Source organism: Cydia fagiglandana, chromosome 13 (genome assembly GCF_963556715.1).
Source record: "Cydia fagiglandana chromosome 13, ilCydFagi1.1, whole genome shotgun sequence".
Lineage (NCBI taxonomy): Eukaryota > Metazoa > Arthropoda > Insecta > Lepidoptera > Tortricidae > Cydia > Cydia fagiglandana.
The window spans coordinates 14664765-14692541 of NC_085944.1; the positions used below are offsets into that span (position 1 = coordinate 14664765).

A 27777-nucleotide genomic window follows, 5' to 3' on the forward strand; every position below is an offset into this window, starting at 1 on the left:
AGCGATATGATGTTGAGGCAGTTGAGGTGAGGTCTACCGCAACAAGGTCTTTCCTTCAAAATAATGCAAACAAACCGATAGTGACGTAGGTAGGAGAATATCGCTTTTCTAAATTTCGTGGTAGGTACTTAATGTAGTATAGCTATAAGCGACTGGCGTGGTGGGGGAACTAAAAGCCAAATATATCACTCATGGATAAAAAGATAATGGGCGTGTCTGTACTCTGTAGGCCAACAACTTTACTATAGTCCTAAGATTTTCCTATGATAGTATAAAAAGAATACCACGAACATGGCAACTGGAATCTGAAATGCTTAGAAAGAGACAGAGCTAAAATATTATGACATTAACGTTCTACAGGTCACCCAATACGCAATAAGCTGTAAGTAGTTGGTATGTTATGTTTTCTCTATCGCACTCGTATATTTTTTTATTTGGAGCGATACAAAATGTCTTTGTGTTTGTAATACAAAATCTAAAACAATTGGGCTATGTGCCGTATGTGTAGTAGTTAGTACTTTAACTATATATTTCTGAATATTTTGTATGGTATCATAACGACGACGAACTGTTTTCATCGTAGGCGGGTATTGGCTGTGTCAGGTGGAGAGGTGAAGCATTTATCGGCATGGAAAAATATCAAAGGCACGAAGCCATCCTCCATAGCCATGCGGGCACCTCTTTGTGTAGTGGCTCTTGAGCTGTAGACCTCGCAAAAACGAAACGATAGAAAAATGTGCCGTCCCACGGTAAAGGTACCACGGTTTGGTGGTTGGCGCTTACGTTATTATTAACGCCGCTCCAATATTATTGCGGTGCTATGTGACGCCATAAGGTACCTTTTCCGTGGAACGTCACAAATAATATCTAACTACTCATACCAAACCTGCTCATAAAATTTTACGAGAATCGATTTAAGAAATGAGACCTGCAGCAAGGAACATCCGGAACAGGATTTTTGCCCAAGCTGAAACAAATACCTTCTCTAACACTCTGTCAATAAGTATAACAACTAAATACATTTAGCTTTTTACCACCAGCTTCTTACCATAATTATCAGTGTCTTTGAGGCATACAATAAGGTCAGAGGTTTAGCTTTCATTAAAAAATGTGCTTAAGAGAATTCTTGGGATTGGGTAGCTTTGTGGAACCGGAAAGACGCTAATATGAGGAAGCCATTGGCTATGAAAATATCGGGAGGATGGCTTAAGGATTCGTGGTGGTTTAATAATAGATATATATTACGAGAGCAAATTCCTAAAACTTTATTCATTCAGATATATCACAATAACATCAAGTTATCAGGCGAGTCTACAAAAACAAGGCGCCTCGTGCGGAAATTGCCGCGCATCTCGGTCTTTGTATAGGAACGTGCCTCGGCTGCACGGCGTGGGGCGAAGCACGTCTCCACTGACCGAGCTGGGCTATAACCATGAAAATGGACGTTCGCAAATCGCGGGCTTCTTTCTCTGTCACTCTTATTACGCCTTCATTGGTGTAAAAGAGAAAGATCCCCGCAATTTGCGAATTTCGGATTTCGCGGTAGGCCCTCTGCTTCGCGCGGCATTTCCTCGCGAGGCGGCTCGTTCTGTGTGGACCCGCCTATTTACTTACTGCAGCACTGTGCATATGACAGCTGTCATCTCAGTTCAATGAGTTTTACTGTTAAAATTGTACAGTCGCTATTATTAGATATATCGGAGCGGCCAAGGTGTCCACAAAAATCTGAACAAAATCTTTATTAAGACATTTTAATTTTCAAGCGCCACTTAAGTTACGTTTAAAGGGGCCCACAGATTACCAGTTCGCCGGCGTAATATCAGCATTTTATCAGCCTGTCAGTTAATTGCAAAGAGTGATAGTTCCGAACAACTGACAGGCTGATCTTATCCGGCGAACTGGTAACCTGTGGGCCCCAGTTGCGTCTAATTTGTCATTTTCCTGACAAAATCACAGACCTATGAAACGCTAACAAAATGTGTAGACTTTGACATTGACCGTAAACTTTTGTACATACCAGCCATAATTGGTAGACAACAAAACGCCCATTAATGAAGATGTTGAAGTGCACGTTCAGATATTTTTGACCACCATGGCCGCTCTGATGTATCTGATGACAGCACCAAGCTGTCCTACGCACAATGCTCCAGTGATATCGCGGAGTCTAAGTGTTCTTCTGCCAGAACTTGGTCGCGTTGCGAGGGATCTTGCCCTTGCCGGAGCTCTTCTTGGGCGCTGAGTGGTTGTCGCAGCCCGCGCCTGACGCCGAGTCTTCTGTGTCGGCCTGCGGCTTCAGGGTCTTTTTGAGGAACATTATCTGGAAGAGGATAACATGATTAATAGGCATGGCTCGACCTCAAGGTAAAGACTTATTTAAAAAATATTACCATTATTGTCTGCCTAACATTTTTTTTATTCTTCCCCAACTGCTTAAAGGACAAGTAAAGAGTTGAAATACATACGCAGTTGTATGAGAGAAGAACTGTACGGATCTGACTCTAAGGTCCACTAAGTGGTCAGCCTCTGTAGCGAGCGTCCAGCGGCGCGGTCGTAGAGATGTAATGAAATGAATGACGTAAAATATTTGTAATGAAATGAATGACGTAGCGTATGCTGAGCCTGTTCCTTTTACTGCACTAGCCAATTTTTTAAATCTTATTATTTTTTGTAACCCGTCTTTTTTGTGTTGCAATAAATGGTTTCTTATGCTCATTACCTCTTGTTCAATAGTCTGCTGGTGTCTAATGGCGCGCTGCTTGTGATGGTTGGCTCGCTGAATATGGCGGTCCACGGAGCTGAGCACTGCCTCACAAGAGTTACACCCGTCAGCTAAAACATTTGCTAAGGCGGACGCTTTCTGTCAGGGCATACCTCTTGTTCAATAGTCTGCTGGTGTCTAATGGCGCGCTGCTTGTGATGGTTGGCTCGCTGAATATGGTGGTCCACGGAGCTGAGCACTGCCTCACAAGAGTTACACCCGTCAGCTAAAACATTTGCTAAGGCGGACGCTTTCTGTCAGGGCATACCTCTTGTTCAATAGTCTGCTGGTGTCTAATGGCGCGCTGCTTGTGATGGTTGGCTCGCTGAATATGGTGGTCCACGGAGCTGAGCACTGCCTCACAAGAGTTACACCCGTCAGCTAAAACATTTGCTAAGGCGGACGCTTTCTGTCAGGGCATACCTCTTGTTCAATAGTCTGCTGGTGTCTAATGGCGCGTTGCTTGTGATGATTGGCTCGCTGAATATGGCGGTCTACGGAGCTGAGCACTGCCTCACAAGAGTTACACCAGTCGGCGAGGACGTCTGCGATGGCGGAAGCGTCCTCCAGTCGGGCGTCGCGGCCCAGTGCCACGTCTACTTCGACGCGTTTGCATTCTTGGTCTAATTTGCCGTGGATGATGTCTGAAGAAAGAATATTAAACTGCAATGGGTTTTCTGATATAAAATGTGATACAATGAAGTCCTTAAAGCAGATATATAAATATTGAAACTGGGGTCTACACTCATAAGAATAACATTGTATAAACTTTAAGTTCACTATAGTGCAATCCTTCTGGGCGAGCTCGCTCCATCATAGACCACGTCTACGCCTCGGCTAGTCTGTGGCCATGAGTAAACCCATCCATAATAAAAAAAAAAGAATATTGATCAGAAAATAAAGTTCAAGTCAAGACTAACGGCCGGTTGCACCAAACCATCTGTCACCATCAAAATGTTTGCTAAATGTTATTGTATGTGAAGTTAGATAGTTCACTGCTGATTGCCATTAATCAGTCTGTCAAGTTTGGTTGGTGCAGCAGGCCATAAGACAACCATAGTCAAGATTAAGACTATGTCAGCCCCCTAGAAAACCTTTACCCCCTTATTCATAAATTAAGACTATGTCAGCCCCCTAGAAAACCTTTACCCCCTTATTCATAAACGTTTACTAAAGTTGACAAGCCGATAATAATCATTTGTCCCTTTCCATCATACCAATACGTCAGAAAGGGACAAACGATTATTATCGGCGTATCAACTTTAGTAAACGTTTATGAATCCTTATTAGAAATTATTTTTCTTGTCTCTAAAGACTCAATTTTTTTTTTAAGTTAACATCATCATTATGGATCAGACTGACTGATAAATATGTTAAAGGGAGTAAACAGAGTAGGGTCATTGTGCGAGTTTTCGTCCAGTGTCAGTTTCCGTCCACTTGACGAAATTTTAATATAAACCTTCATTGCTTGTATTTGGACTTATTGCATCCTTAATATCTAAACAATTTATCTATCTACATGAAAATAATATTTCGCAAGTAGAAAATTATAAATGAAATGTATTATTTATTAATCCTTCAAGTGGATGGAAACTGACACCAGACGGTAAACTGATGCAATTACCCTACTTCAAGTTAAAACAAAAAAATTACAAATTCATCTCACCAGCGTAAATAGCTTCAATAATGAGATCCTCCAAATCCCTAACATTTTTAATATCAAGTTCCTTCAACAAAACACTGTACGGAATCAGCTTCTCCTGCGTAGCGAGGGTAGCGATAGTCAGGTGTTGGAGCTTCTTGCACTGCACCGGTGTCAGCTCCAGGTAGTCTGATTTGTTATCTAGGTAGTCTTTGTAGGTGCCGTAGGCGAATAGGTTTAGTGTGTTGAAGTGTGTCGCGTATGGACCATTTTCAAGCTGGAAGGCAAAGAAATTCAATCAGACTAATCAATAAACTAAGAAAATTATATTTTATGGTATAAGTAGTTGAGTCATAACAGTTGGCCTTTCTAATAGAAGTTCAGTTTTTCTTTCTATCATCTTATTGATAGAGATAAGTGTGTTTATATCTGCTGCTACTTGCCTCTTTGGCCAGTCATTTAATTATCCATCCTTGACTTGTATTGATACTATAATAAAGTAATTCATTGTATACTGAGGATATTATTTGAAAACACTCCTAAATTCCATTTAACTTTATCTTATCAATAAGTGAATAACCCTTAGTGTGTTAAGCATTGTAACCTCTAACCTCTAAGATGTTCGGTACTTCCAACAGCTCCCCAAATACGTGCACTCCTGGGGCTTCGAGCACTTGTTTAATCAGTTCTGCGGCCCCCGAACCCTTGGCACCCTTCGCCAAAAGCACAAACTGTTCCAATGGGTTGTTTGACGAAAAACTCAGGAGCGACGAAGGCTCGTCCTTATCCATGGCCATGGCATTCATATTGCCTTCAATGTTCTTAAACACCTAAATAATATCACCAATTAAGCAACACGGGGAAATTAACACTAATAAAGATATTAAATGCACATTTTCTTCAATAAAACGAGTTGTAGATATTGCAAATTCTGCGACAGATACACACACGCAAACAACAGAAAAAAAAACAAACGTCATTCTTCTGCGCACACATGCGCAGGTTTAATCGTACACTGTAAAACCGAGTATACAAGTGGGCGTAAAAACTTGTCTTTGTGTTTTGTTTTAGATTTGTTACACGAAAAATAGCCTGAAGAAGTCATGAATTTGCAGATAAAAATGTCCTACCCACGTATCTTTGTTTAATCTAATGTATTTTCGGATATTTGAGATGAAATTATCATAAATCACAGTATCTATCTTTCTTTTTGGCACCATAAAACACCATCGTCACGGACGAATGGCTGGTATTTAAAAATCAAATCGGCCATAAACAATAAAATGGCGTCCGGTTTTTTGTGTGTGCAATGAAGTAATTGTTTTCATGAAATAGGAAGATTTATAGTGAATTTTACGAACTGTAATGTTTTTTCGGTGATCTTGCAGCACAATGAACTTTAATAACTCGTTTGGCGTGTTCAAAGACGTGCTTTTTGTTGGCAATGAAGTGCGTGTCGTATGTGGCTAGGTAGCGTCGTCGTCGTGCACCGCCTTTAATATTGAGTTGATTAGGGCAAATCAAGTGGATTCTTCGTTTAAGAATGGTTTCCAAAGGCGGGGCGGTATAATTAGGGCTATAGGAGGACTATTAGTGCGTGTGTAAGTCGGCGTTACGCTAGTGTGATTGATGAGTAAGGTGCGCTAGTAGTTGTGAAAGCGAGCGTACATACATGTTCGCGATGTTAAAACTGTCATGAGGACTCGTGTTTACTATCAAATAGTGGATTTGTGTTGGTCTGTTTGTTTTTATTTTAATGTTGTGATAAATAGTTGTTAAAAATGTGTATGCCTACGCCAAGCAATGTGTCGGGCTTCGGATATCAGTGGGGCTTCACTAGCTCAGGGGATCTAACGAAGGGCGAGGTTGAGACCCCTAGCAGCCTCAGCTACACCCTGGGGAATACGGTAAGTCTATCATGTTATTTAATTTTGAAAAACTAATTAGTCATTAAAAACAATTAAAAAAAATGTCATATTAGAATTAGGAATTTAATCGCAATTAAATATATTTTTTTTGTTAAGTTGGGCCTTAATTTAATTTAGAAACATAGTATGAAAGTCCTTTAAATTGTTGCACACAAAGACAAAGCCAGAAAAGGGACCGGAAATTTAGTACCTAGTAGTGTTAGAACAAAAGGAGCCATGGAGTTGCTTATTTACTTACTTTATATGATGGAATGAACAACATATAAATAGTATTTTTTTCTAGCTCCTACCTTAATGAGAAAACAATTATTCCTTCTCTTTGTCTTGGAATTAAATATTTCGTTTTTAAAAATTTAGTTTGTTCAGGAAGTTAAAATATTTATTTTACTTTTGAAACATTTTACATGATCTGAATTTACACTATTAATCTTCTTGAAAATATAAATTTTACACATACTTTTATTTTATTTTTAGTGTTATTGGAATATATTATTTTGTATTACTTGAATCATGTGAAAAGTGAATAAACAACTATTGTAAATGGAATCCTTTGCCCCAATAGGTGTCCCCAGAAACAACCCTAACGGTGATGTCTCACAAGACACCACAAGTCCAAGAGAAGGTTGGCACAGTCTCCGTAGCCGTCAGTAACACCGGTACACAAGTAACCAGGGTCGTCACTGCTGGGACTCCGGTAGCGGCGAGGAGGGCTATGTTTGTCCTGAATGAGACTCCGCACACAATCAACAGAGTTTCGCAGAATCAGACGGCAACTATACAGAGTAAGTTTCAGTCTAAAACTATAAGGTTATGGATGTTTTCTATGTACTTCAGATAAATAGATATTTTAATATACACCGTGTTTTTTTTGTTTTCCGTTAATTTCAAGGGTGCATTCCTGAGCTTAAATCAAGTAACTTTCTCAAAGACACCGATATGCTAATTAACTCCATTTCGGAGATAATCAATATTTTATTTTTTGCCTATAAGGCCTCTACAAGCGTGTACACTTGCCTTAGGGCCGGTTTACATATTGATTAATGTTTAGAATGAGTTCATACATTTGCTACTAAACTTAAGTATAATCTCTGTCGATCGATGTTCGAAATGACATTGATATGTCACAGATTTCAATTGTTTGGTTGAGTTAAATGTAATGCCCGTCTTACAACAACGCTACATGCTACATTTAATTACTTTTTATACTTATTTTTTTTAAACACAAAAATAAAAAATAATTAACTATGCCATTTAGTTCTCTTAAACGTATTTAACCATACCCCGAAGTTAACGGAATTCAATAAAAACACGGTGTATAAGAAGAATAATATATCATTGTCTAATACTGGCAACACAAGCCTTATTGAGCTTACTGTGGGACGAGGTAGATTTGTTTAAAATTGTCCCATAATACTTATTTAGTTGAGTTTATAAAGTGGCATTAAGAATAGGGTAAACTGACAGTGATTTAAAAATATTCTATAGTTCAGACTTTTATTTGTAAAAAAATTGAGAAGGAGTATAACAAGACTACAAGCAACAAGCTAACATGGCAATAACATTAAATATATCAAAAAGATAAGTTTTCTATATCTAATCTTGACTACTGTAGCTGAATGCTTTCAGTGATGTGTTTGCATGTGTTCATGCAGTACATAACTACATAAACATATCTGATACACATTCACATACCGCACTCACACGCTGTACTTACCTACACATTTATACACAGTAAAGTCTCTTACCTGCATTTGTCAATGAATATGCTACAGACTACAGAGTTAGTTTTGAGCACAGAGAAGCTTTTATTTAACTTTTTTTTTATATATGTCTTAACTTAATGCAATAAGGTGTTTGATACCAAAGTATCCTTAGGATGAAACAAAATGTTTTTAGTCTTTAATGTTCATTGCACAATAAAATGAGTACAGTCGCCATCAGATATATCGGAGCGGCCAAGGTGCTCACAAATATCTGAACACGCCTATATTGTCAAGGAGTTAGAGTTCGTGTTCCGATATTTTTGAGCACCTTTGCCGCTCCGATATATTTGATGGCGACTGTACAAAATAAATAAATTAATGACAGAAAGAAAAATCTCTAATTGTAAACAGTCAGGTCCAACAGATACAAATTTTTATAAGAATCAGAATCAGAATAAGCATGTTGGTATGCTCTGGCCTTTATATTAGATTTTGTATTTTTCAAACAGCAACCACCCTTCCAAAGGGCAGTAATGATTTGACTCGTAGCCCCAATATTTACAGCCACAAACCTCGCAGCAAAGCCCTTCATGACCCCTATTGGGCCAATCCAGCTAACCGCCGAAGAATGCAACGAGATCCTCATGAAGCGGGCCCTGCAAGCCCAGGGCATCGCTACACCAGCAGTCATAGATGCTTCGCAGATCAATCACACTATACTTAATGGTGGGCTGAAGAGTTTAGCGGAGGCAACGTCGCAGCAAGCGCAAGTGGAGACGATACAGACGACTACAGCGCATCAGCATCATCAGTTGATGCATACAAAGCAGGAGCCTGGGACGGCTAATAATTCGCCTAAAGTGAGTATTATTGTCAGCATAAGGGTGCTCTTTGTAGTAACATATATTTGATTTGCTGTTGAAAATGCGTTTATGTAGGTCTCTTAAGGCAATTAAGCATAAGATAAGTCAGCTCGGCACTGCACGTCTCTGAAACCCAGCGCAGTCACTCACATACTGGTTGTTATGTATGGAATCATAAGTCAATTGTTAAATCGATCACTTTGCGTGCCCTACGCATTACTATACTAACATGTAAGTCCAAACATTTAAATTTGAAATTGAAATTTTCTGTAAAGTTTGTTCAATGGTTTGTTCTTTTATTGCCCAGAGCTACGAGTTGGTCAGCTTCGAAGACGGAGAAACCTCCGCTACAGTTATTCAACACACACAACTGCAAAATGTAAGTACCTACCTAATACGTTTTTCATACTTACACGCAATATAATTAAATGCCGTATTAAAAATCTTTAGGAAGAGAGAAGAAGATAACTTTTTAAGTTAAGGTATTAGTTTGCATCAGACTGCAATTAACAGCGTTCTTATAGCCCTCTGTTTTTAAAATGAGGTAAATAAGCTACATGATTCTTAGTACCTACGCCCCTAAACCCTTTAAGCATTTTTTGAACTTTGGACCTTCTTGAACTAAACTCCAAAATTCGAACTCCGGCTTCTGGCACGCATACTACAGGTCAAAACATTTTTTTTGATCCGCAGTTCCTAAAAAAAATCCCTTAGGAGGGGAGTGCTGAGTTATTGTTTTTTTTATGCGAAATTTTTTTTTCTGAAGCCTATCGTGTGCGGTATTATTTTGTTTTGACCTCTAGTATATACGTGTGCCAAATGGCTAAACTGTAAAGTCTATTTCAATAGAACTTGCTAACTATGTAAACAAACTTAACAAACCGCCATATTGAAATTGTCTCTGAATGATCAATTTACTAGTGATGGGCAAGACTCATACCTACTACTTTACTAATGTCAAAAGTAAAAAACAAGTAGTTACTTATTTTTAATTTGTTTAATCACGATCAGATGACAAATTAGTACTTAAGAATGATGTATTGATGTATTTTATAACCGTGGCGGTAGGTACAGAGCGTGAGTTGGTTAGTGTGTAGCGGGTTTATATTACAAACTTTAGTCACAACACTACCCATCATAGACAATTGTAGAATTTAAAAGAAACAAAACCGCAATTCCATCAGGTCCTAATAACCTAACTTATGAAACCATTTTAAACTTTTAATTAAATATCCAATATACAGTTACATATTTATGTATTTTACGGAACGGACCGTTTCAATAGTGTATATGTGTATGGTTTCAAGGGTATTAGATGAGGTGGTGTGAAAATTCAAAGAGAAACAGTGATAAAACAAAATTACGTTGTTTATTTACATAGTTAGCAAGTTCTATTGGAATAGACTTTACATCGATTTGCGGTTCTTTGAAATTGTGGTCGTACGGCTGCCGCTAAAGCCCCGTTTCCATATCGCGCGGCAAACCATCGGACATTGGCTCGCGCGGCATCCAACTCGATGGCTCGCGTGGCAGCCCAGTATCCATTGCGCGTGGCTGCCGCGCGAGCCAAGTTCGATGGTTTGCCGCGCGATATGGAGACGAGGCTTATACGTGCGCATATCGGTCTTTATAGTTTAAGACCTAAACAAATAACTCAAGTACTAAGATATTGTCAGGCGGTATATTCGCAGACGGAGCTCATGTCAACTACGACCATGTCGGCGGCGCCGCCGGCCGCCATAAAGGAGCGCCCGTACGCCTGCGACGAGTGCGGAAAGTCCTTTCTGCTGAAGCACCATCTTACTACGCATGCGAGGGTTCATACTGGTAAGTGTTTTGTATTGACATTTGTAATTTAAAGTTAATTTACAATGGTTTTGACTTCTAACCCCCGTTTACTAAAGTTGACAAGCTGATAATCGTTTGTCCCTTTCCATCATACCGATACGTCGGAAAGGGACAAACAATTATTATCGACTTGTCAACTTTAGTAAACGTTTATGAATAAGGGGATAAGTTTAGCGCACCACACATGGGCTGAAATTATTAGACTTTCAGCAATGGAGCCTCGGCCCGATTCTAACTAAGATACGTCAGTCAATAGATCTAGAAAAGATATGGATTAGATAGGTCAGTGTCAAATGTGACGTTTCTTCAAACAAAAACATCACATTTGACACTGACACATCTAATCTATATCGTTTCGAGATCTATTAATTGTCGTATCTTAAAGTTCGAATAGGGCAGTCTTATGGTTAAGGAATAAATTATCCGTGACCATAGAGATTATGGTGCTGATTTTATAATTTATATATACAAAACATACAAACAAAAAAGTACAGATCATAGACAATCGGATCTCATGATCTGAATTGACGCCGTGGCCATAGACCGGTGGTGAATATCTGATAACTTCAGCTCATGTGTGATGTGCCTTAGTGGGTTTATTCGGAACTTTTTTCTTCTAATTTATTTGGACACATTTCTGGTGAAGAGTTTCAATATTTTGATGATATTTTTGCTTTTCTGGTGAAGGTCCATGAAATGTGTCCAAAAAAATAAGGCGTCTGAACATGTGTTATTGACCCATTAGTGTACAAACTGAGTGAACGCTCGAGCAGAGCTTGCGGCGCGGCGTCCATATTAAATAAAGGCTAATGTATACAAGCTGCCTCACTGTACGCTGCTCTAATTTATTGGACGCTCGACGCTACGCTGCACGCCCCGCTTTACGCTCCGCTGGTCGTACTCTACCATGAAGATGGTGGTCCTGGGTTCGAATCCCGTTGGGGTGAATTATTTGTGCGAAGAACATGGATATTTGTCATATTTGTTTGTTCTTATTAATGGTTATTTTCGGACCTTTTCTCTTTGTTAGTTGATAAACCAAAAAAGGCAAATTAATTTTGACTAGTGAATAATTCCATGTTAAATCTGCTAAGACGGTGTTTTGATTTAAGTAAATATTCTTGTTGCCTTTTTAAATGAAAACGTGTGAAGTGTGCTAGCGGCTCGCTTGGTTCAATTTCCATTAGTTCTATAGAACTGACAATTTAGATTTGAATTTAAATTCTCCTGCTTAGGAGTGTATTCCTGTTGAGCTGACAACATTGCCAAATGTTTAAATGATCATGTAATATAATGTTGACTACAGTTTTTTGAATATGCCGGAAATGGTAGGCCGGAAATGGTAACCCTAAACGCGTTTGTCATTATATGGACGTACCTTTAGGCGTGAATTATACACAGAAACAGACAGCGCGTGAGGTGAAGGCGCGGCATATGCATGATGCTGCTTCAAAACGTGTTTATACAAAATGAAGGAAAGCGGCGTGTCGTGAATTATACTCAAACGGCGCGGTGCAGGCGTGTGCAGCTATCATCGCCTTCGTACATATTGTATAAAAACGTTTTGAAGCGGCATCATGCTTGCGCCACGCCTGCGCGCGCCTTCAAGCTGTCTGTGTATAATTCACGCCTTAGACGCCTTTGTCAGCTTAACAAGAATAAACCCACTTTAAATACATGTGACACAGCTGTTCGTTGGGTTTTATAGGACTTGTTCATATTGATCTCTAGAATCTTCAAAAATAGGGCAAAATAGGAAGTGTAAAAATCAAATTCTTTCAATGATCTTTAAGTTAAACCTATAAAAAACTTATGGAGAAATAAGTTTTTACTTTTGACAGACATTAAAAATATTAAAATTAATCTTCCTCGCGTTATCCCGGCATTTTGCCACGGCTCATAGGAGCTCGGGCTCCGGTTGACAACTAATCCCATGATTTGACGTAGGCACTATTAGTCTTTACGAAAGCGACTGCCATCTGACCTTCCAACCCCGAGGGGAAGACATTAAAATTAATGAACAACTAAAATTAAAAATTACCGAACTTAAACAAAATCATATACCTATATCCTTCATCGTATTTTTTAAACCATAAAGACGTTAATTTTAGACGTAAGAAAAGTGAACAAGTCTATTATGTTACTTGACATTGAAGATTACGTCATAAAAACCCACGACTTGAGTTGTAAATTATGCAAATCTGGTTCAAGAATGAGATACTAGACTAGTCGATACTTCGTCTAGGATTCTCCGATGTAAAAAATTACCTTTATTTCACATTTATCATGACATCCAATTTATGAAAATATGCTTTTAAAAAACTCAAATATGTTTTTGCGGTTTTCATTATTTTGAAATACCTATAGAGTAAAAGAAAACCTGAACTAGAATTTATTTTTACATCACTGGTTGTGTTTTGAGATTTCTTAAATGTTACTTTATTTGTCTTGTAAAACCTAATAATTAATAAACCTAGCCTATTGTATAGATTATCCAGCCTATCTAGACTATCTGATGTCTAAATTTACCAGTAAAATACGACCTTGAACTTAAATACCAAATTGAATGTTGATATTTTTTGCTGAATTGAAGTTGGCATGAGGGGCATGTGAATTTTGAATTTGAGATTAATGTTTGCAAGTCCAAACCCAAACAGCTACGCTCGCAGTTCTATAGAACAAATGGGGTTGTTTCAGGCGAGCGACCGCACGTATGCACACACTGCGGCAAAACCTTCGCACACAAACACTGTCTCAACACCCATCTCCTACTCCATACGAACGAACGCCCCCACAAGTGCCGCGAATGCAAGAAAACCTTCACGCTCAAACATCATCTCGAATCGCATATACGGGTACTTACTTGATTACTACTGGCGCAGCTACCCGAAGACCGCCTCATGGCCTATAGTACGTTTTTTGTAGAATTAGAAAGAAGGTAAGCGATCTTGACATGTCTTTTAATCGAAAAACGCTTTTTAAAAATCAGTAACTACTACATATGGAAACAGAAGAACCTAAATTATCGTATTAGATTCACAATTGTTACATATTTGCCGTAACTTATTTTTAAAATGTGTTTTTCAATTAAAAGACACATCAAGATTGTTTACCTTATTTCTAATGCTATAAAACGAAAAACGAACTATGAAGACCGCCATGATTCTCTGTCCGTTTCTGTCCAGTCGACGGCGCCGAGTCCGCTAAGGTCTTTTTGCACACCAGCGGTACCTAGGGCGGTGAGAAGGTAAAATTAACTAATGTATGCAACTCTAGGTGAGCGGCCGCATGTGTGCGCGCATTGCGGAAAGGCGTTTGCGAGGAAGCATTGTCTGAATACGCACCTGTTGCTGCATTCGGCGGACAGGCCGTTTAGGTGCCATGAGTGTAAGATGGCGTTTACGCTCAAGCATCATTTGGTTACGCATTCTAGGGTATGTATAATAAAACAAGAATTTGAGAGATCTTGTAATTTTTACGCATTTATAATCTTGTTACAATAAGACTGCTATTGCTGAATGAACGTGTCAGTTTCACCGTCGGATTAGCAGTAGAAATAGCTGCCTATGCGTTTTGAAATGACCTATACTTATAGATGCTTTTTTTTCTCTTAAGAATAATGTTTAGTTTAGTTCATTTTGTATATATACATCGCCTGTTTAGCAGCTTCCGCTGCTGGCTTTTCTGACTGCTCATGTTGACGCAGGCACCTGGGAATGGATGACTGAATAAACTAAAACAGATGTTATTACATGAAAGAAAAAGTAACCTAAGCGTCCAGAGCCTAAAGCTACAAAATAACACAAATCATATTTTTCTTTCCTAGTTAAACCAACTTAATACTATAGTTCGTTTTTTTAGCATTAGAAAGAACTTGGAAGAAGGTAAGCGATTTTGGCATGTCTTTTAATTGAAAAACGCTTATTAAAAATCAGTAACTATCATTTACGAAAGCAGAAGAATATAAATGATCGTATTGGATTCATAATTGTTACATATTTGCCGCCACTTATTTTTAAAATGTGTTTTTCAATTAAAAGACACATCAAGATTGTTTACCTTATTTCTAATGCTAAAAAAACGAACTATATTATAGGTAGTTGAACAAGGTGTTATCGTACAGGTGCACAGCCGAGACCGTCCGTTCGTGTGCGGCGAGTGCGGCCGCGGGTTCCCCCTGAAGCGGCACCTCGTCACGCACAGCAAGTACCACGCGGGCGAGCGGCCCTACGTCTGCAGCGACTGCGGCGAGAGCTTCGCGCAGAAGGTCACATATTTTTGTTATACACCCGGAACTAAGGGGGGCCACAGATTACCACTTCGCCGGATGACATCAGCCTGTCTGTTGTTCGGAACTTTTTAATATTTAATATTTTAAATGTAAAATGTTAAAATCATACCTACGTGTTTGTCTACAGGAGCACCTGGTAATGCACAGCCGCTTCCACGGCTCCCTGTCTCCCTTCGTGTGCCCCGACTGCGGCGTGGCCTTCGCGCGCAAGTTCCAACTGGTCAACCACGGGAGAGTCCATGGAAGGGTGCCCCACGCTTGTCCCGTTTGTGGCAAGGAGTTCCTACAGAAACGGACGCTTGTTGCGCATATGAAGTTAGTATATAAAGAATAATTAAGATACTCAATATACGTAGCGCGTATTAAATACTCGCCCAACACGGCCAACCTGACAAAGGTGTGGCCTTCGCACGCAAGTTCCAACTGGTCAACCACGGGAGAGTCCATGGAAGGGTGCCCCACGCTTGTCCCGTTTGTGGAAAGGAGTTCCTGCAGAAACGGACGCTTGTTGCGCATATTTATTTTTGTAAACCTGTGTTGTGTACAATAAAGTGATTACTACTACTACTACTACTACTACTACATATGAAGTTAGTATAATATAAACAATAATTAAGATACTCAATATACGCAGCGCTTATTAAATACTTGCCCAACACGGCCAACCTGACAAAGGTGTGGCCTTCGCACGCAAGTTCCAACTGGTCAACCACGGGAGAGTCCATGGAAGGGTGCCTCACCCTTGTCCTGTAAACAGTATTTAAGAAACCCTACATAAACAGCGAGTATTAAAGTGTCATCCGATACGGCCATACAACTCGTCAAGAAGTTAGTATAAACAATATTTCAGAAACGCAACAGACGTGGCGTAGCGTAAATCCTCAAGATTTCTAATTAAATTTTTGGCAACTGTATTGTGATCTAAAAAAAGAGGTACGATTTTACAAAAACTCCGCCACAAAAGAGATAGGTACAGAAATCAATCTACATACAAAGCGCGCTCGAGCAACGCACACATAGACACTGCTCACGGACACGATATTTCGGACCAGTTGGGACCAGTGCGAGCGCGAGTGCCATCCGCTTGAGACATGCGTCTGTGAACTTTTTTGTGCAATAATGGAGAAACAAAACAAAAAGTTATTATAACTGTACAGTGGACGGTTGTTTAAATTTAACATTAACCGGTGAATTCTCGTTTTTTAAGCTACCAGTGGTTTCAGAGAGAAGGCGTATGCGAATTTATTACATTGTACATGAGAATGCGAATTTATTACACTTTAAAATATAATAATCGCACATTTCGCCAATCTCGAAATCATCGCAAGATATTTTCTGTGGCAAATTTGTAATATAACAATGAGATTAAAATACCTATTTGAGTTATTAATGTTATTATTAATTTATATTTCCATTCTTCCCGTTTCATCCTCAACAATAAATCAAACAACTAGATACGAGATACGATACGATGGATACGAGTGCCACTACCACGATAGTTTTTTTGTGCAATAGTTCGCAACAATCGCAACCCTAGAGCGACCGCCGAGCGTAGGTATGAAAAGTAAAGTACATACATGTGATTGACTTCTGTACTTATCTGTTTTGTGACTCCGCTCTCTGAACCTACGGCCTACGGCACCTTAAACAGGAAGAATTTTTACCTACTTGTTTCTTCCAGAATCCATACGGGTGAAGGAGTGGTGGCGTGCCTGGAGTGTGGCGAGGCGTTCAAGTGTAAGACGGAGATGCAGCAACACTGCAAGATGTCGCGACACTGTATGAGCGGCAGCGTCACGCAACAAACACAACAACAACAGGTAACCGAAATACTCGTACCATATAATGTTAAACCGCTAACCGCCGCCGTTGACCGCTAAGCTTAAGTGGGACTGGGCTGGACATGTCTGCCGCATGCACCCTGAAAGGTGGGCCAAAATGGTTACGGAGTGGGACCCACGGAACACCATAGATGGTGCTAGTCGGAGTGCAGGCAGACCAAAAAGGAGATGGCGGGACGACTTGGACGTATTTTGTCCGGATTGGCGGGAAACTTCAAAAGACAGGGTTGAGTGGAGAAAGCGAGGGGAGGCCTTTGCCCAGCAGTGGGACACTTAGCCAGGCTAAAAAAAAAAAAAAATGTTTACAATTTTGATCCAAAAAAATATAATGTTTACAATTTTGATCCAAAACTTGAACTGGGCCCTTAATCATCTCGTTAGTACATTGTCTGTACTAGTACCACCTTTACCGATATTTATGTTAAGTAGACAAATTTTGTTACATTGTTTCTATCTGATCCAGGTCCAACAACAGAACACCCAGCAACAACAGCAGCAGCAGCAGCAACAACAACAGCAGGCTCAACAACAAGCGCAACAGCAGCAACAGCAACAACAAGCTCAACAACAAGCTCAACAGCAGGCGCAGCAACAGCAGCAACAACAGCAACAACAGCAGCAGCAGCAACAACAACAAACGACGGTTATAAAACAGGATGATTTCAAGCCGCAAATTGTACATGTAAGTAAATTAGTCAATTGGTGTTCGTTCAATATGTTGTTTTTACAACAATGACCCAGTAACAACAACAACAACAGATATAACAGGACGCTTAACGGCAGCATCACCAACAAGTGACTCTATTACTAGCTCAACTTTTTCAAACTTGTAACTTAGATCTTATATAAGAAAGTAGTAGACGATTATTAGACGATATTTACTAGATGTGAGACCTTTTATTTCATTCACATAAGTTTTTGTTAAGGTCGTGCATTGTTTTAATTTTTTTATATGAATCATATTTAAACTGCTATTGGTGGAAATTAATTTAACCGATTCGTTGCGTGTTCCATTTTCGAAAACTTGGGTGTGGTGCGGAACAATCATTTTATGACAATCATGACACGGCAGCCATGCCATGCGCCATAGAATATGATGACACTCCTCCTGTGTCATACGCTACACGTAAAAACATTGATGACACGGAAGACGTGTCATCAGCACCGAATCGATTAATGTGTTAATGTTAGTTAAAGTAATAGAACAGCTTTGTTATTTTGCAGCTCATCGGCGCCGACGGTCAGATAGTGACAGAAAAGGTGACACCCGGCTATCCGTGTCCAGAGTGTGGCTCCTGCTTCAACACTAAGGTACAAACAGCTACACTCCTAACATCGGTCGACCTTATTACAAAAGGCATAAGGTCCACCTATACATATATAATTTTAAAACAACAATAAGTTGTAGCAACATACTTTAACCCTTTAAATGCGACGCCTGTCGTGCTTATTGTAGAATATTGAATAAAATGTTGAAGCGAAAACTTCTTTAGCGGCGCTGTGCATTTTTTGTGACGGGGAATAAATGTTAAATTCGCGACCGGTCACGTGACCGACAGTTTCGACAGATTGAAAATTCGTAAGACGAACACGTGACCTGGCCCCAATTTCACATCGGTGACAGGTGCGACGAATTGTAAAATCACTGTTGCTGACGTCACAGGCATCCATGGGCTACGATTACCACTTACCATCGGGCGGGCCGTATTCCTGTTTGCCACCATCATTGTATTATTAAAAAAAACTTTATTATATCGGAAAAAAACAGATATTTCTCCTGCGAAGGTTCTGACAACAGGAATACGGCCCGCCCGATGGTAAGCGGTAACCGTAGCCCATGGATGCCTGTGACGTCAGCAACAGTGATTTTACAATTCGTCGCAACTGTCACGTTGGTGAAACAGGGGCCTGATCGAAAAACTGTTACAATGTCATTGAGTTTTCACTTCTGCCGGCACTCCCGGAGTGCAACCCGTTGTTTTTATTTTTTCATGTACTGATATTGAGGTATGTTTGTCACCCTCAGGAAGCTCTGTCGCTGCACGTGCGGCTGCACGCGGGCGACCGCACGTGCGTGACGGACCTGTGCGCGCTCACGGCCGCGCTGCAGCCCGGCCTAGTGCAGGCCGCGCAACACACGCAGCACAGTTAGTTCACCCGCCATTTATATTTTATACTAACACTAACATAACTATTCTATTCAATAAACCTTTACGCATTGCCAAGAAATCTATTTTATGCCATAGAGGTACAATAATCAGTGTTCAGCAAACTTGGTGCCGCACGGGGTTAATGACCTCAATCATTATGCTAATACGGATATGTCGTGGGAATTCCGGGATTCGTGTTGTATTACTTTCTTCTACAATGTTTCTAATTTTTAATTTAATTGAAATAATTCTCGGTTAAAGTGTGTATTGTGTTTTGTGTTTGTAAATAAATAACACTTAATATTCTAATACTCAAATTACTTTTTCGACCAAGATTGCGGCGTTTGAGTCATGCCCATATTAAGATTTCTAGTAGGAATCCCGCGGCGTGGCACCAAGTTTGCCGAACACTGACAATAATATAGAGATAACACGGGGGGAGGGGCCAAACGACCGAAAGAGATGCACTTATGGAAATTTCAGTAGGAGTAGCAGAGAAAGCGGTATCATTGCTTGTCCTTGTCACAGTCTCACTTTTTGTTTGTTCCCCACCAAAAATTTTGTATGGTTTATGGTGGGCAACAAATAACCCGACCGAATTACGTTGATTGTTTTTGGTATGTTGTCAGGAATGTTAAAACGTATATAGCTCATCTATGTAATACTAGGTCTATGTTTTATGCCAAAAATGCTTATATGTGACGTTCCACAGAAAAAGGTACCTTATGGCGGCCGGCGCTTACGTCGCATAGCGCCGCAACAATATTGGAGCGGCGTTAATAATAGCGTAAGCGCCAACCGCCATAAGGGTGGGTAAACCTTTACCCGTGGGACGTCACATAATATACTCTTCAAACGGCTGGAAATATTTCAATAAGTAAAGATAGAAACGCTGGTGGCCTAGCGGCAAGAGCGTGCTACTTTCAAACCGGGAGTTGCGGGTTCGAACCCCTGCTCGTACCAATGAGTTTTTCGGAACTTATGTACGAAATATCATTCGATATTTACTAGCGTCTTTTCGGTGAAGGAAAACATCGTGAGGAAACCGGACTAATCCCAATAATGCCTAGTTTACCCTTTGGGTTGGAAGGTCAGATGGCAGTCGCTTTCGTAAAAACTAGTATCTACGCCAATTCTCGGGATTAGTTGCCAAGCTGACCCCAGGCTCTTATGAGCCGTGGCAAAATACCGGGATAGCGCGTGGAAGAAAGTAAATAGTTAATACTTTTTTTTGCTTTCAGATCAACCTATACAAATTATATCCTCAAATCCGAACAACGTAGTACACACGCAAGTTATTGCTACTGTAAGTATGAATAAGAGAGTATTAGCAAAATATCCATAACAATGCAAAACTAACCTCTAGCCGCCCAGAGACCTATAAAAAGGTGCTGTTCCATTCTAATTTGAACTTTGTGTTGACAAAATCAAGATTTCATTTTGCTTGGCAAGGTTTGACGTATGGGCGGCTATAGGATATATATTTTAGTTCGCGATAATATAACGAGTTTATACATCATAATATGTTTTTAGCAAAACCATCACATAGCGACGCCGCGACCGAAGATCCACTTTTGTGTAGACTGTGGGAAAGGATTTGCAGCGAAACATGGCCTATTAGCGCATCACAGAAGGTAAACTATTGCATTTACCGTTATAGTTTCTTATTACATAACATAGGTACTGATTTATTTTGTGGTTCACATAGGAAACATATATATAAACATTCGAGAAACTCTGTGTATCATCAGTTTGCCATAACGGCCTGGTCACGACATTGCGCGACTGGCTTCGGCAAAAAGCGACAACAGGTTGGAGCGAGACACAGCGCTCGGACCTTTCGTTCCCAGGCCGTAAAGATATTCATCATTAAGCGGGTCTCAAATTGAAAGTCCATGGTCCATGACTGTACCATATATGTAAATATTTGGTTTGGATTTTCAAACACTTGTACTTCCGACGTCAAAGATATGTTTACATTTTTCGCCTTATTACGAAGGAGTAAGGTGCAAAAGTGTAAACATATTATTGACGTCGACTGTACGTTTGCAAATTGCAAAAATTTAACTAGAATCACACTAGAAAGGTCGCAGAGCAAATTAAAGCGTTATTGCCTTTGTCATAAAGTTGCTTTTCTTTTAGACACCCAGACGGAAGCTGTACGCTGAGAACGCACGTATGCGACCAGTGCGGAAAAGCGTTCTTCCAGAAAAACCACCTTATGCTACATCAGAGACAACACATGGACTTGCCGCCTAGAAGTGTAAGTAGATTGAGTTGTTTAGTTGTTGTAATTACCCGTACATATGTACAGCTTGGCAAAAAAGAGTAGAAATTAAAAAGTGGCAACACTGTAGTCTCGTCCCTTTCAAACCAATATATATAAGAAAACGGAACGACACTACAGTGTTGCCACTTTTTAATTTCTACTCTTTTTTACCAAGCTGTAGTGCATAATTTCCTTGGAAACGTTCGTATTTGTCATGCTACTTCAGTCAACGTCAGTACTTTTTGTACCGAGACTGACTGAAATAGCAAGACAGGTTCGTACGTTTCCGTGAAAATATGATGGAAAATTTATGCATTACATCTGTAACAGGATTATCCGTTGTAAATATGTTGTTTTGTAGGAAATACTCTTAACAAAATATTCAAGCAAATATCAGCTTCACTGCTTCTATATTCTAAATTGCGACAATTTTATATTGGGGTTATGATACACCGAATGATCAACCAAATCGAGAAAAAAACTAAGTCAGCTATTCCATAGAAAAGTTCCAGGGCCATAACGCACACATACTTATGGCCCTGGAACTTTTCACAAATTACTTATTGATCCCACGGGAAAATGTATTCAAGGATGCCATCTTCTTAACCACATTGTATTATTCCTTTTGTGTATTTTTGTAATGTTTTAAAGGAAATAAATAATAAATATTAGCGGGCATCTTAGTACACAGGCATCTTACACGGATATCTTAGGACAGCTAGTATTATGCTAAGTTGATCCATTTCGTGATGCATACTTAATGATGTCTTTTTTTTGCTTTTGCTGTCTGTACATGTTCGTACATGTTTTGTGATCGTCACGAATAAATATATTTTATCTTTTTGTTATTTGGGATCATGAATGAATGACCCTGCAATCATTTTGCATCTATCATTGTATTTGTTCTTCTATTATTAACATTTTTAAAGCCATGCTAAGCAGACATGTTACTAATTTAATTTTTAACAAGCGAAAACGTCTGCGAACGATGCTATTGGATGAGGTCTTGGTGGCTCAGATGGCAGAGCGCTGGAGTATCTATCCAGAGGCCATGAGTTAAAGTCTCACCCAAGACAGTAATTTTTCCACTTTTAAATCCAGACATGTTACGTTTATGTGTAGAACATTCAATATTATATTTATTTGGCAGAGAGACACGAGTAACACCGACAACGGGGCGATAATCATGATAACTGGACATTCGAAGAACTTCCAATCACAACAGCAACAGGCGCAGCAACAAGCACAACAGCAAGCACAACAACAGGCACAACAGCAGGCGCAACAACAGGTTATTGTTGTCCAATGATTTGCTGCCTTAAAATGAACTGAAAAACTTAGCCGCAATTTATAGAACTCTTAACTTACTTTACCAATTGTGTTCGAAATCGTTACTTGGAGGTTTAAGTAGCCTCTTAATTTGTATATATGTAAACGTAAGATTAAAATATAGATATGCAGATATATTTTAGGTTGAAACATTATTTGTATTGCTTTTATGAATAAAGTTCAATAAAAAAGACATTGAAAATGACCGCCATTATTAACTTTTTCATTTCTGGGCGGATTGCGTTCCGAAGGTCCGAGTGCTCTTTATTAATTAAGCTATAAGTTCAAATTCCAGCTTTATGCTTAATTAGTGTTCCGTACAAAACTTTGTTTACGGAACACTTATGGGATCACTTCGGTCTTGCAAATCAGTTAAATACGTTTTTCTCAGAGACCGTTTGACATAGATACCTAAAATTTGGAACAGTTATAGCAATTACCACCACTCATATTGTAAATAAGTCAAAACTGCTTATTTCTTATTAAAGGGGGAAATTTAGGGGGTTGAGGGGGGTAGGCTGAAACTTTTTTCATTTGTAAGAATCGTGTGGGGTACCATTAGAAAGCTTGCAAAAAATTGAGTCGATGGACTGATTTTGACTTCATTTTAGACTGCAATAGTTTCGTCAAAAAATGCATTTAAAGTTGCAAGTTTTCATACAAAAATTTTCACCTCTGTCCTGGCGATTTTCGCGAAAACTATAGCTAACAGGCAGCTGACCAGTCAATACCCAACTTAAAGAAGCATGGAGACGGCGGGAAAATTATCAGCTTAACTTTATCTTTATTAGTTTTTCAACTGCAGCTTGACCTTTGGTTGCTTAGGGCTAGCTAACTGATGCTTACACTGGTCAATTCATATTAGGCGAGAAACATCCTTAGTTAAAACTTTGGCATTGAAATTTATGACTTATGTCTTTGACACAAAGTTTAATTCTGCTTGCTTATTTTTGTGGGATATTTAATTTTATCTCAATAGCCTACTATAAGTATGAGAGAGATCTACAAAATACGACCTTATTATATTGCAAATAAGTTTCAATTTCGAACGGGCTTTCCAACCAATGGACTAGGCATCTCAAAAATAGGAAAAATTCAAATTAAGAATTCCGTTCTTGACTGTCGTTGTGTTTTTTTTCCACAATAGGACACATAGAGTTAGTAAGGCGTATAGAGATAATAAAGTCATTTAATATTTATGAACAGCTTTGGCCTCATGTATAGATTTTATTGAGAGTATCTGATTCGTCGAAACAATATACACAATATTCCTTTTCATTAAGTACCATTACATTTCTGTATTAATTGTATAATTATAATATCTATTAATTATATTCAGTACTTATGTATATTTTTGAACGGATCGGTGAGCAACAAGATTCAGGGCTATAACCGCGAAAATAGAAGTTCGCAAATTGCGAGCATTTTTCTCTGTCACTCTAATTACTTCATTGGAGTAAAAGAGAAAGATCCCCGCAAATTGCGAATTTCGGTTTTCGCGGTAGCCCCTCAGTCCTGTTACGAGAAAATAATTTTGGAAGACATTAATAGTATATGACATTTAAATATCACAGTTTTTAGAAACAAAGGTAAAATTGACGAAATATTATTTTAAAGTAAGCCGATCTTGTTTTTTAGCAGTTCTAAATAATATTAAAGTCTATATATATGGCATAGAACTAGAAACAAAATCAAATAAAAAATAATAATGAGTTCTAAATTCAAATTGAAGGAGTATACATTTAAGGTATTATAGGCCAAGCGCGCACCACGATATTAATTTTTGCGACACGATTTTAGAATCGCGCTGTAATATATCGCAGAAAATTCACTGCGCGCACTGCGATGAAAAAGTCGACGATTTGTTCATTCTCAACATGGATTTCGTACCAGTCGCTTGTCATGAAACGTGTCTTTATTGTCTTTAATATGCGATTGCTGTATGACTTTGAGCATTTATAACACAAAGGTGATCCCCGTCTATTTCCATAATTAAATGGTCAACATCTAGCGTCTCATTTTGAGACTCCATTGGAGATGCAGGTGCCGAGATGTTGGGGTTTGGAGAGCGAAATGCCGACTGAGGTCCGGCCGGGGTGTGATTTTATTATCATAGTGCGCGCGGGGCCATACAACTCCGCATGCTGCAATTCACTTTGCGACAATCGCGTCGCGAACAATCGCGGAAAAATGTGACAAATCACAATTTTGAAATCGCTACGATTTTTTTGTCGCATATGCGCGCACTAACATATAAACACGTACGTTGCATTTCTGTGACAAAATTATCGCAGGACAAAAAATCGTGGTGCGCGCTTGGCCTTACTCTAAATTATTATAATACATCAAGCATTCGCGAGATGCTCGACTTCGGTATTCAAACACAAAGCAATAGTACAAGAATCTAACTAAATGCAAAGGCCGAAGGAGCGATTCGAAGATCCGAAGCGTCCGGCAGACGCGCGCCTCCCGTAACTTTTCCAAGTATTTTTAAGTACAAGTGTCTAAGTCGCAAGATCCAAAGGCTGAAGTCGCATTGGGCCGAAAGCCCGAAGCATCCAGGAGGTCAGTTCTAAACACAGGTAATTAATACAAGTGTCTAAATGCGAAGGCCGGAGGCCGAGCTCCGCGTAGGGCCGAAGGCCCGAAGCCTGCAAGATATCAGTGGTTAAACACAGAACTAACAGCCTGGACGCTTCGGGCCTTCGGCCCTACGCGGAGCTCGGCCTTCGGCCTTCGCATTTAGATACTTATACTATTGTTCTGTGTTTAAGTACTAACATCCTGGACGCTTCGGGCCTTCGGCCCTACGCGGAGCTCGGCCTTCGGCTTTCGCATTTAGACACTTGTACTATTGTTCTGTGTTAAAGCACTGACATCCTGGACGCTTCGGGCCTTCGGGCTACGCGGAGGTCGGCCTTTGGCCTTCACATTTAGACACTTGTACTATTGCTCTGTGCTAAAGCGATGACATTTTGCTAAAGCTCGGCCTTCGGCCTTCGCACTTAGACACTTTGTACTATTGTTCTGTGTGTGTAGTTGAATACGATATCCTAAAAACAGGCAAAACAACCTCTGTAAAATGTAACGTTGCGAGCGGTACGGCTACCATCAGTTTGGCATTGACATAAACGCTACCGTGGGCGTGAACGTAATTTTTTTTCTATGCATCTCGCTCGTACTGACATATTAGTGCGAAAGAGATATACCTATAGGAAATAAATTACGTTCACGATATCGTTTATGTTAATGCCAAACTGATAGTAGCCGTACGGAACACTAAATGCCTCGAGCTATCTCGGGCTTGGCCAAATTATTTTTATTTTTTTATCTAATTACACGGTTATTCGTTTGTTTCAGGCGCAAGCAGCGCAGCAGGCCGCGCAGCAAGCCGCCCAGCAAGTTGCTCAGCAGGTCCAGCAACAGGTCCAGCAACAAGTCCAGCAACAGATGCAGATTGAGATAGAACCGCAGGAACACCAGCAACCGACGCACATACAAGTTGTGAGTTCACGTTAAATGCTTTTAGTTCATGCTTCATTGTTCATATATATCTTTATCCTAAATTGGAAAACTGGATTAAATGTCCTATAATGCTCTAGAATACGGTATAGTGCGACATAAAATAGTAGAAATTAAATAAAATGGAACTAAACAAATTTCATACTAAATTGTTGCCATGTTTAAGCATTTTATGTCAAAAATGTGACAGTTACGTAGGGAGTGGCGCTGTCATTTATTTTCTACTGTTATATGTCGCACAATATATATTCATTCTCTCGCCTATGTTAAGCCGTGGTAAACGTGGTAAATTGACGGTCGGGAGTCGACAAATGCCAGTGTAACTGACATGCTTGTGGTAACAGGTGACGAACCGGTCGGGGCAGGTGATCGGCAACCAGATCGTGGTGGGCGGCGTGGGCCGGCGGCTGGTGGGCTCGCAGCTGCACGTCATCGGCCGCGACGGCAAGACCATCGGCACGCAGCTGCCGCTCAAGCACCAGCGACACAACGCGAACAGGTAACACTAACTAGTACTTTATTCGTGCTGTAAGTGCGAGTCGGACTCGCCCACCGAGGGTTCCGTGACTTTATTGTTGGTATAGGTTGGTATAGCGGCAACAGAAATACATCATCTGTGAAAATGTCAACTGTCTAGCTATCACGGAATTCTTTTTACATTCATGAAATGTCAGCCTGGTGACAGAAAGACAGACAGATGGACAGACAGAAAGACAGACCGACGGACAGAAAGACAGAAAGAAAGACAGGCCGACGGTTAAAAATATAGACAGACAGACAGATGGACAATAGAGTCTTAGTAATTTTCTTCTTCTTCTTGGTCGTGACCTCATGTCTGAGGGACGTGTACATCAAATCAATGTCGGCGAAAAGGTTAAAATGCTAGCACCTTCAGCTGTAATGGCCTGGCTACGACATTGCGCGACTGGCTTCTGCTAAGGCGGCAACCATTAGTTGGAGCGAGACATAGCGAGAGGACCTTTCGTTCCCACCCATGGTTTTCGCCTTAGCTGACGCTCGGCTACGACGGCTCAGATCACCCCCAGGAACACCTGTTCCAAACGGTTTGCTTTGTCTCCATAATGCAAGGTGGTGGACCTTAGATCTCCTGCTATATGGACTGGACGCTCGAGTATCGTGGCCAGACTGTAAGTACGTTACGCTTATAATGCTAACCGAATACCTCTTGTTCCAGCGGTGACGTGAAGGAAGTGAGCGGGCTGGTCCTCTCGACGGCGCGGGGCTCCAACCTCATCAAGTACGAGATCTCGCTCCCGCAGTCCACGCCCGTCGTGCCCGTCGTCCAAGTGCAGCAGCTCGACTGAGTGCCACAGGACACTGATAACATGTACCTCTACACTAGACAATAGCTCCACACGTCATCCACGCGTGGGTCGAGTCACAGAATAAATAATAGGTGTATCTACTAGGTACCAATGGCGGCGCGTCGATAAAAGCCGATTGCCACCGGCTTGTCTGTTTTTGGACGTTTGAGCAAAGTTGTAAAGGGAATATGTAAGCCAAATTAGCCCCCGGCTTGCCTATGGATTTGTTTGACGTGCCGCCACTGCTAGGTACAGAAGGTTCACTCTAACAAAACGCGTCTATTACGACTTACGACCGCAAGGTGGCG

General features: G+C 40.2%; 2 protein-coding genes across 5 annotated transcripts; one reads left to right on the forward strand and one right to left on the reverse strand.

The window, feature by feature from the left end:
* Window positions 1-1399: 1399 nt before the first annotated feature.
* Window positions 1400-5391, reverse strand: LOC134670319 (COP9 signalosome complex subunit 7b). The gene is made up of 4 exons (XM_063528075.1): window positions 5012-5391; window positions 4425-4677; window positions 3182-3402; window positions 1400-2317 (listed from the first exon to the last, which is right to left on the reverse strand). Exons 1-4 carry the CDS (start codon window positions 5204-5206, stop codon window positions 2165-2167), a joined length of 822 nt encoding a protein of 273 aa, XP_063384145.1. The 5' UTR covers window positions 5207-5391; the 3' UTR covers window positions 1400-2164.
* Window positions 5392-5498: 107 nt separating this feature from the next.
* LOC134670317 (zinc finger protein 420-like) lies at window positions 5499-27777 on the forward strand. 4 transcript variants are annotated; one of them, XM_063528074.1, is made up of 19 exons: window positions 5499-6307; window positions 6891-7110; window positions 8596-8891; window positions 9202-9273; window positions 10571-10721; window positions 13440-13597; window positions 14866-15009; window positions 15161-15348; window positions 16715-16853; window positions 17338-17556; window positions 18099-18185; window positions 18901-19021; window positions 20266-20330; window positions 20558-20658; window positions 21167-21287; window positions 22441-22584; window positions 25983-26126; window positions 26489-26643; window positions 27340-27777. In XM_063528074.1, exons 1-19 carry the CDS (start codon window positions 6182-6184, stop codon window positions 27467-27469), a joined length of 2781 nt encoding a protein of 926 aa, XP_063384144.1. In that variant the 5' UTR covers window positions 5499-6181; the 3' UTR covers window positions 27470-27777. The 4 variants fall into 4 exon arrangements, with proteins under 4 accessions (XP_063384144.1, XP_063384141.1, XP_063384142.1 ...); XM_063528071.1 differs by having other exon boundaries at window positions 5503-6307; window positions 8581-8891; window positions 27340-27776; XM_063528072.1 differs by lacking the exon at window positions 13440-13597 and adding an exon at window positions 14019-14176 and having other exon boundaries at window positions 5503-6307; window positions 8581-8891; window positions 27340-27776.

Coding starts and splice junctions, on each gene's coding strand:
- LOC134670319 (XM_063528075.1), bottom strand. CDS start 5,206: ATGAATGCCATGGCCATGGATAAGGACGAGCCTTCGTCGCTCCTGAGT. Junction 4,678..5,011: donor AAGTACCGAACATCTTAGAG/GTTAGAGGTTAC, acceptor TTTGCCTTCCAG/CTTGAAAATGGTCCATACGC. Junction 3,403..4,424: donor TATTGAAGCTATTTACGCTG/GTGAGATGAATT, acceptor TTCTTTCTTCAG/ACATCATCCACGGCAAATTA.
- LOC134670317 (XM_063528071.1), top strand. CDS start 6,182: ATGTGTATGCCTACGCCAAGCAATGTGTCGGGCTTCGGATATCAGTGG. Junction 8,892..9,201: donor CGGCTAATAATTCGCCTAAA/GTGAGTATTATT, acceptor TTTATTGCCCAG/AGCTACGAGTTGGTCAGCTT. Junction 13,598..14,865: donor ATCTCGAATCGCATATACGG/GTACTTACTTGA, acceptor GTTATCGTACAG/GTGCACAGCCGAGACCGTCC.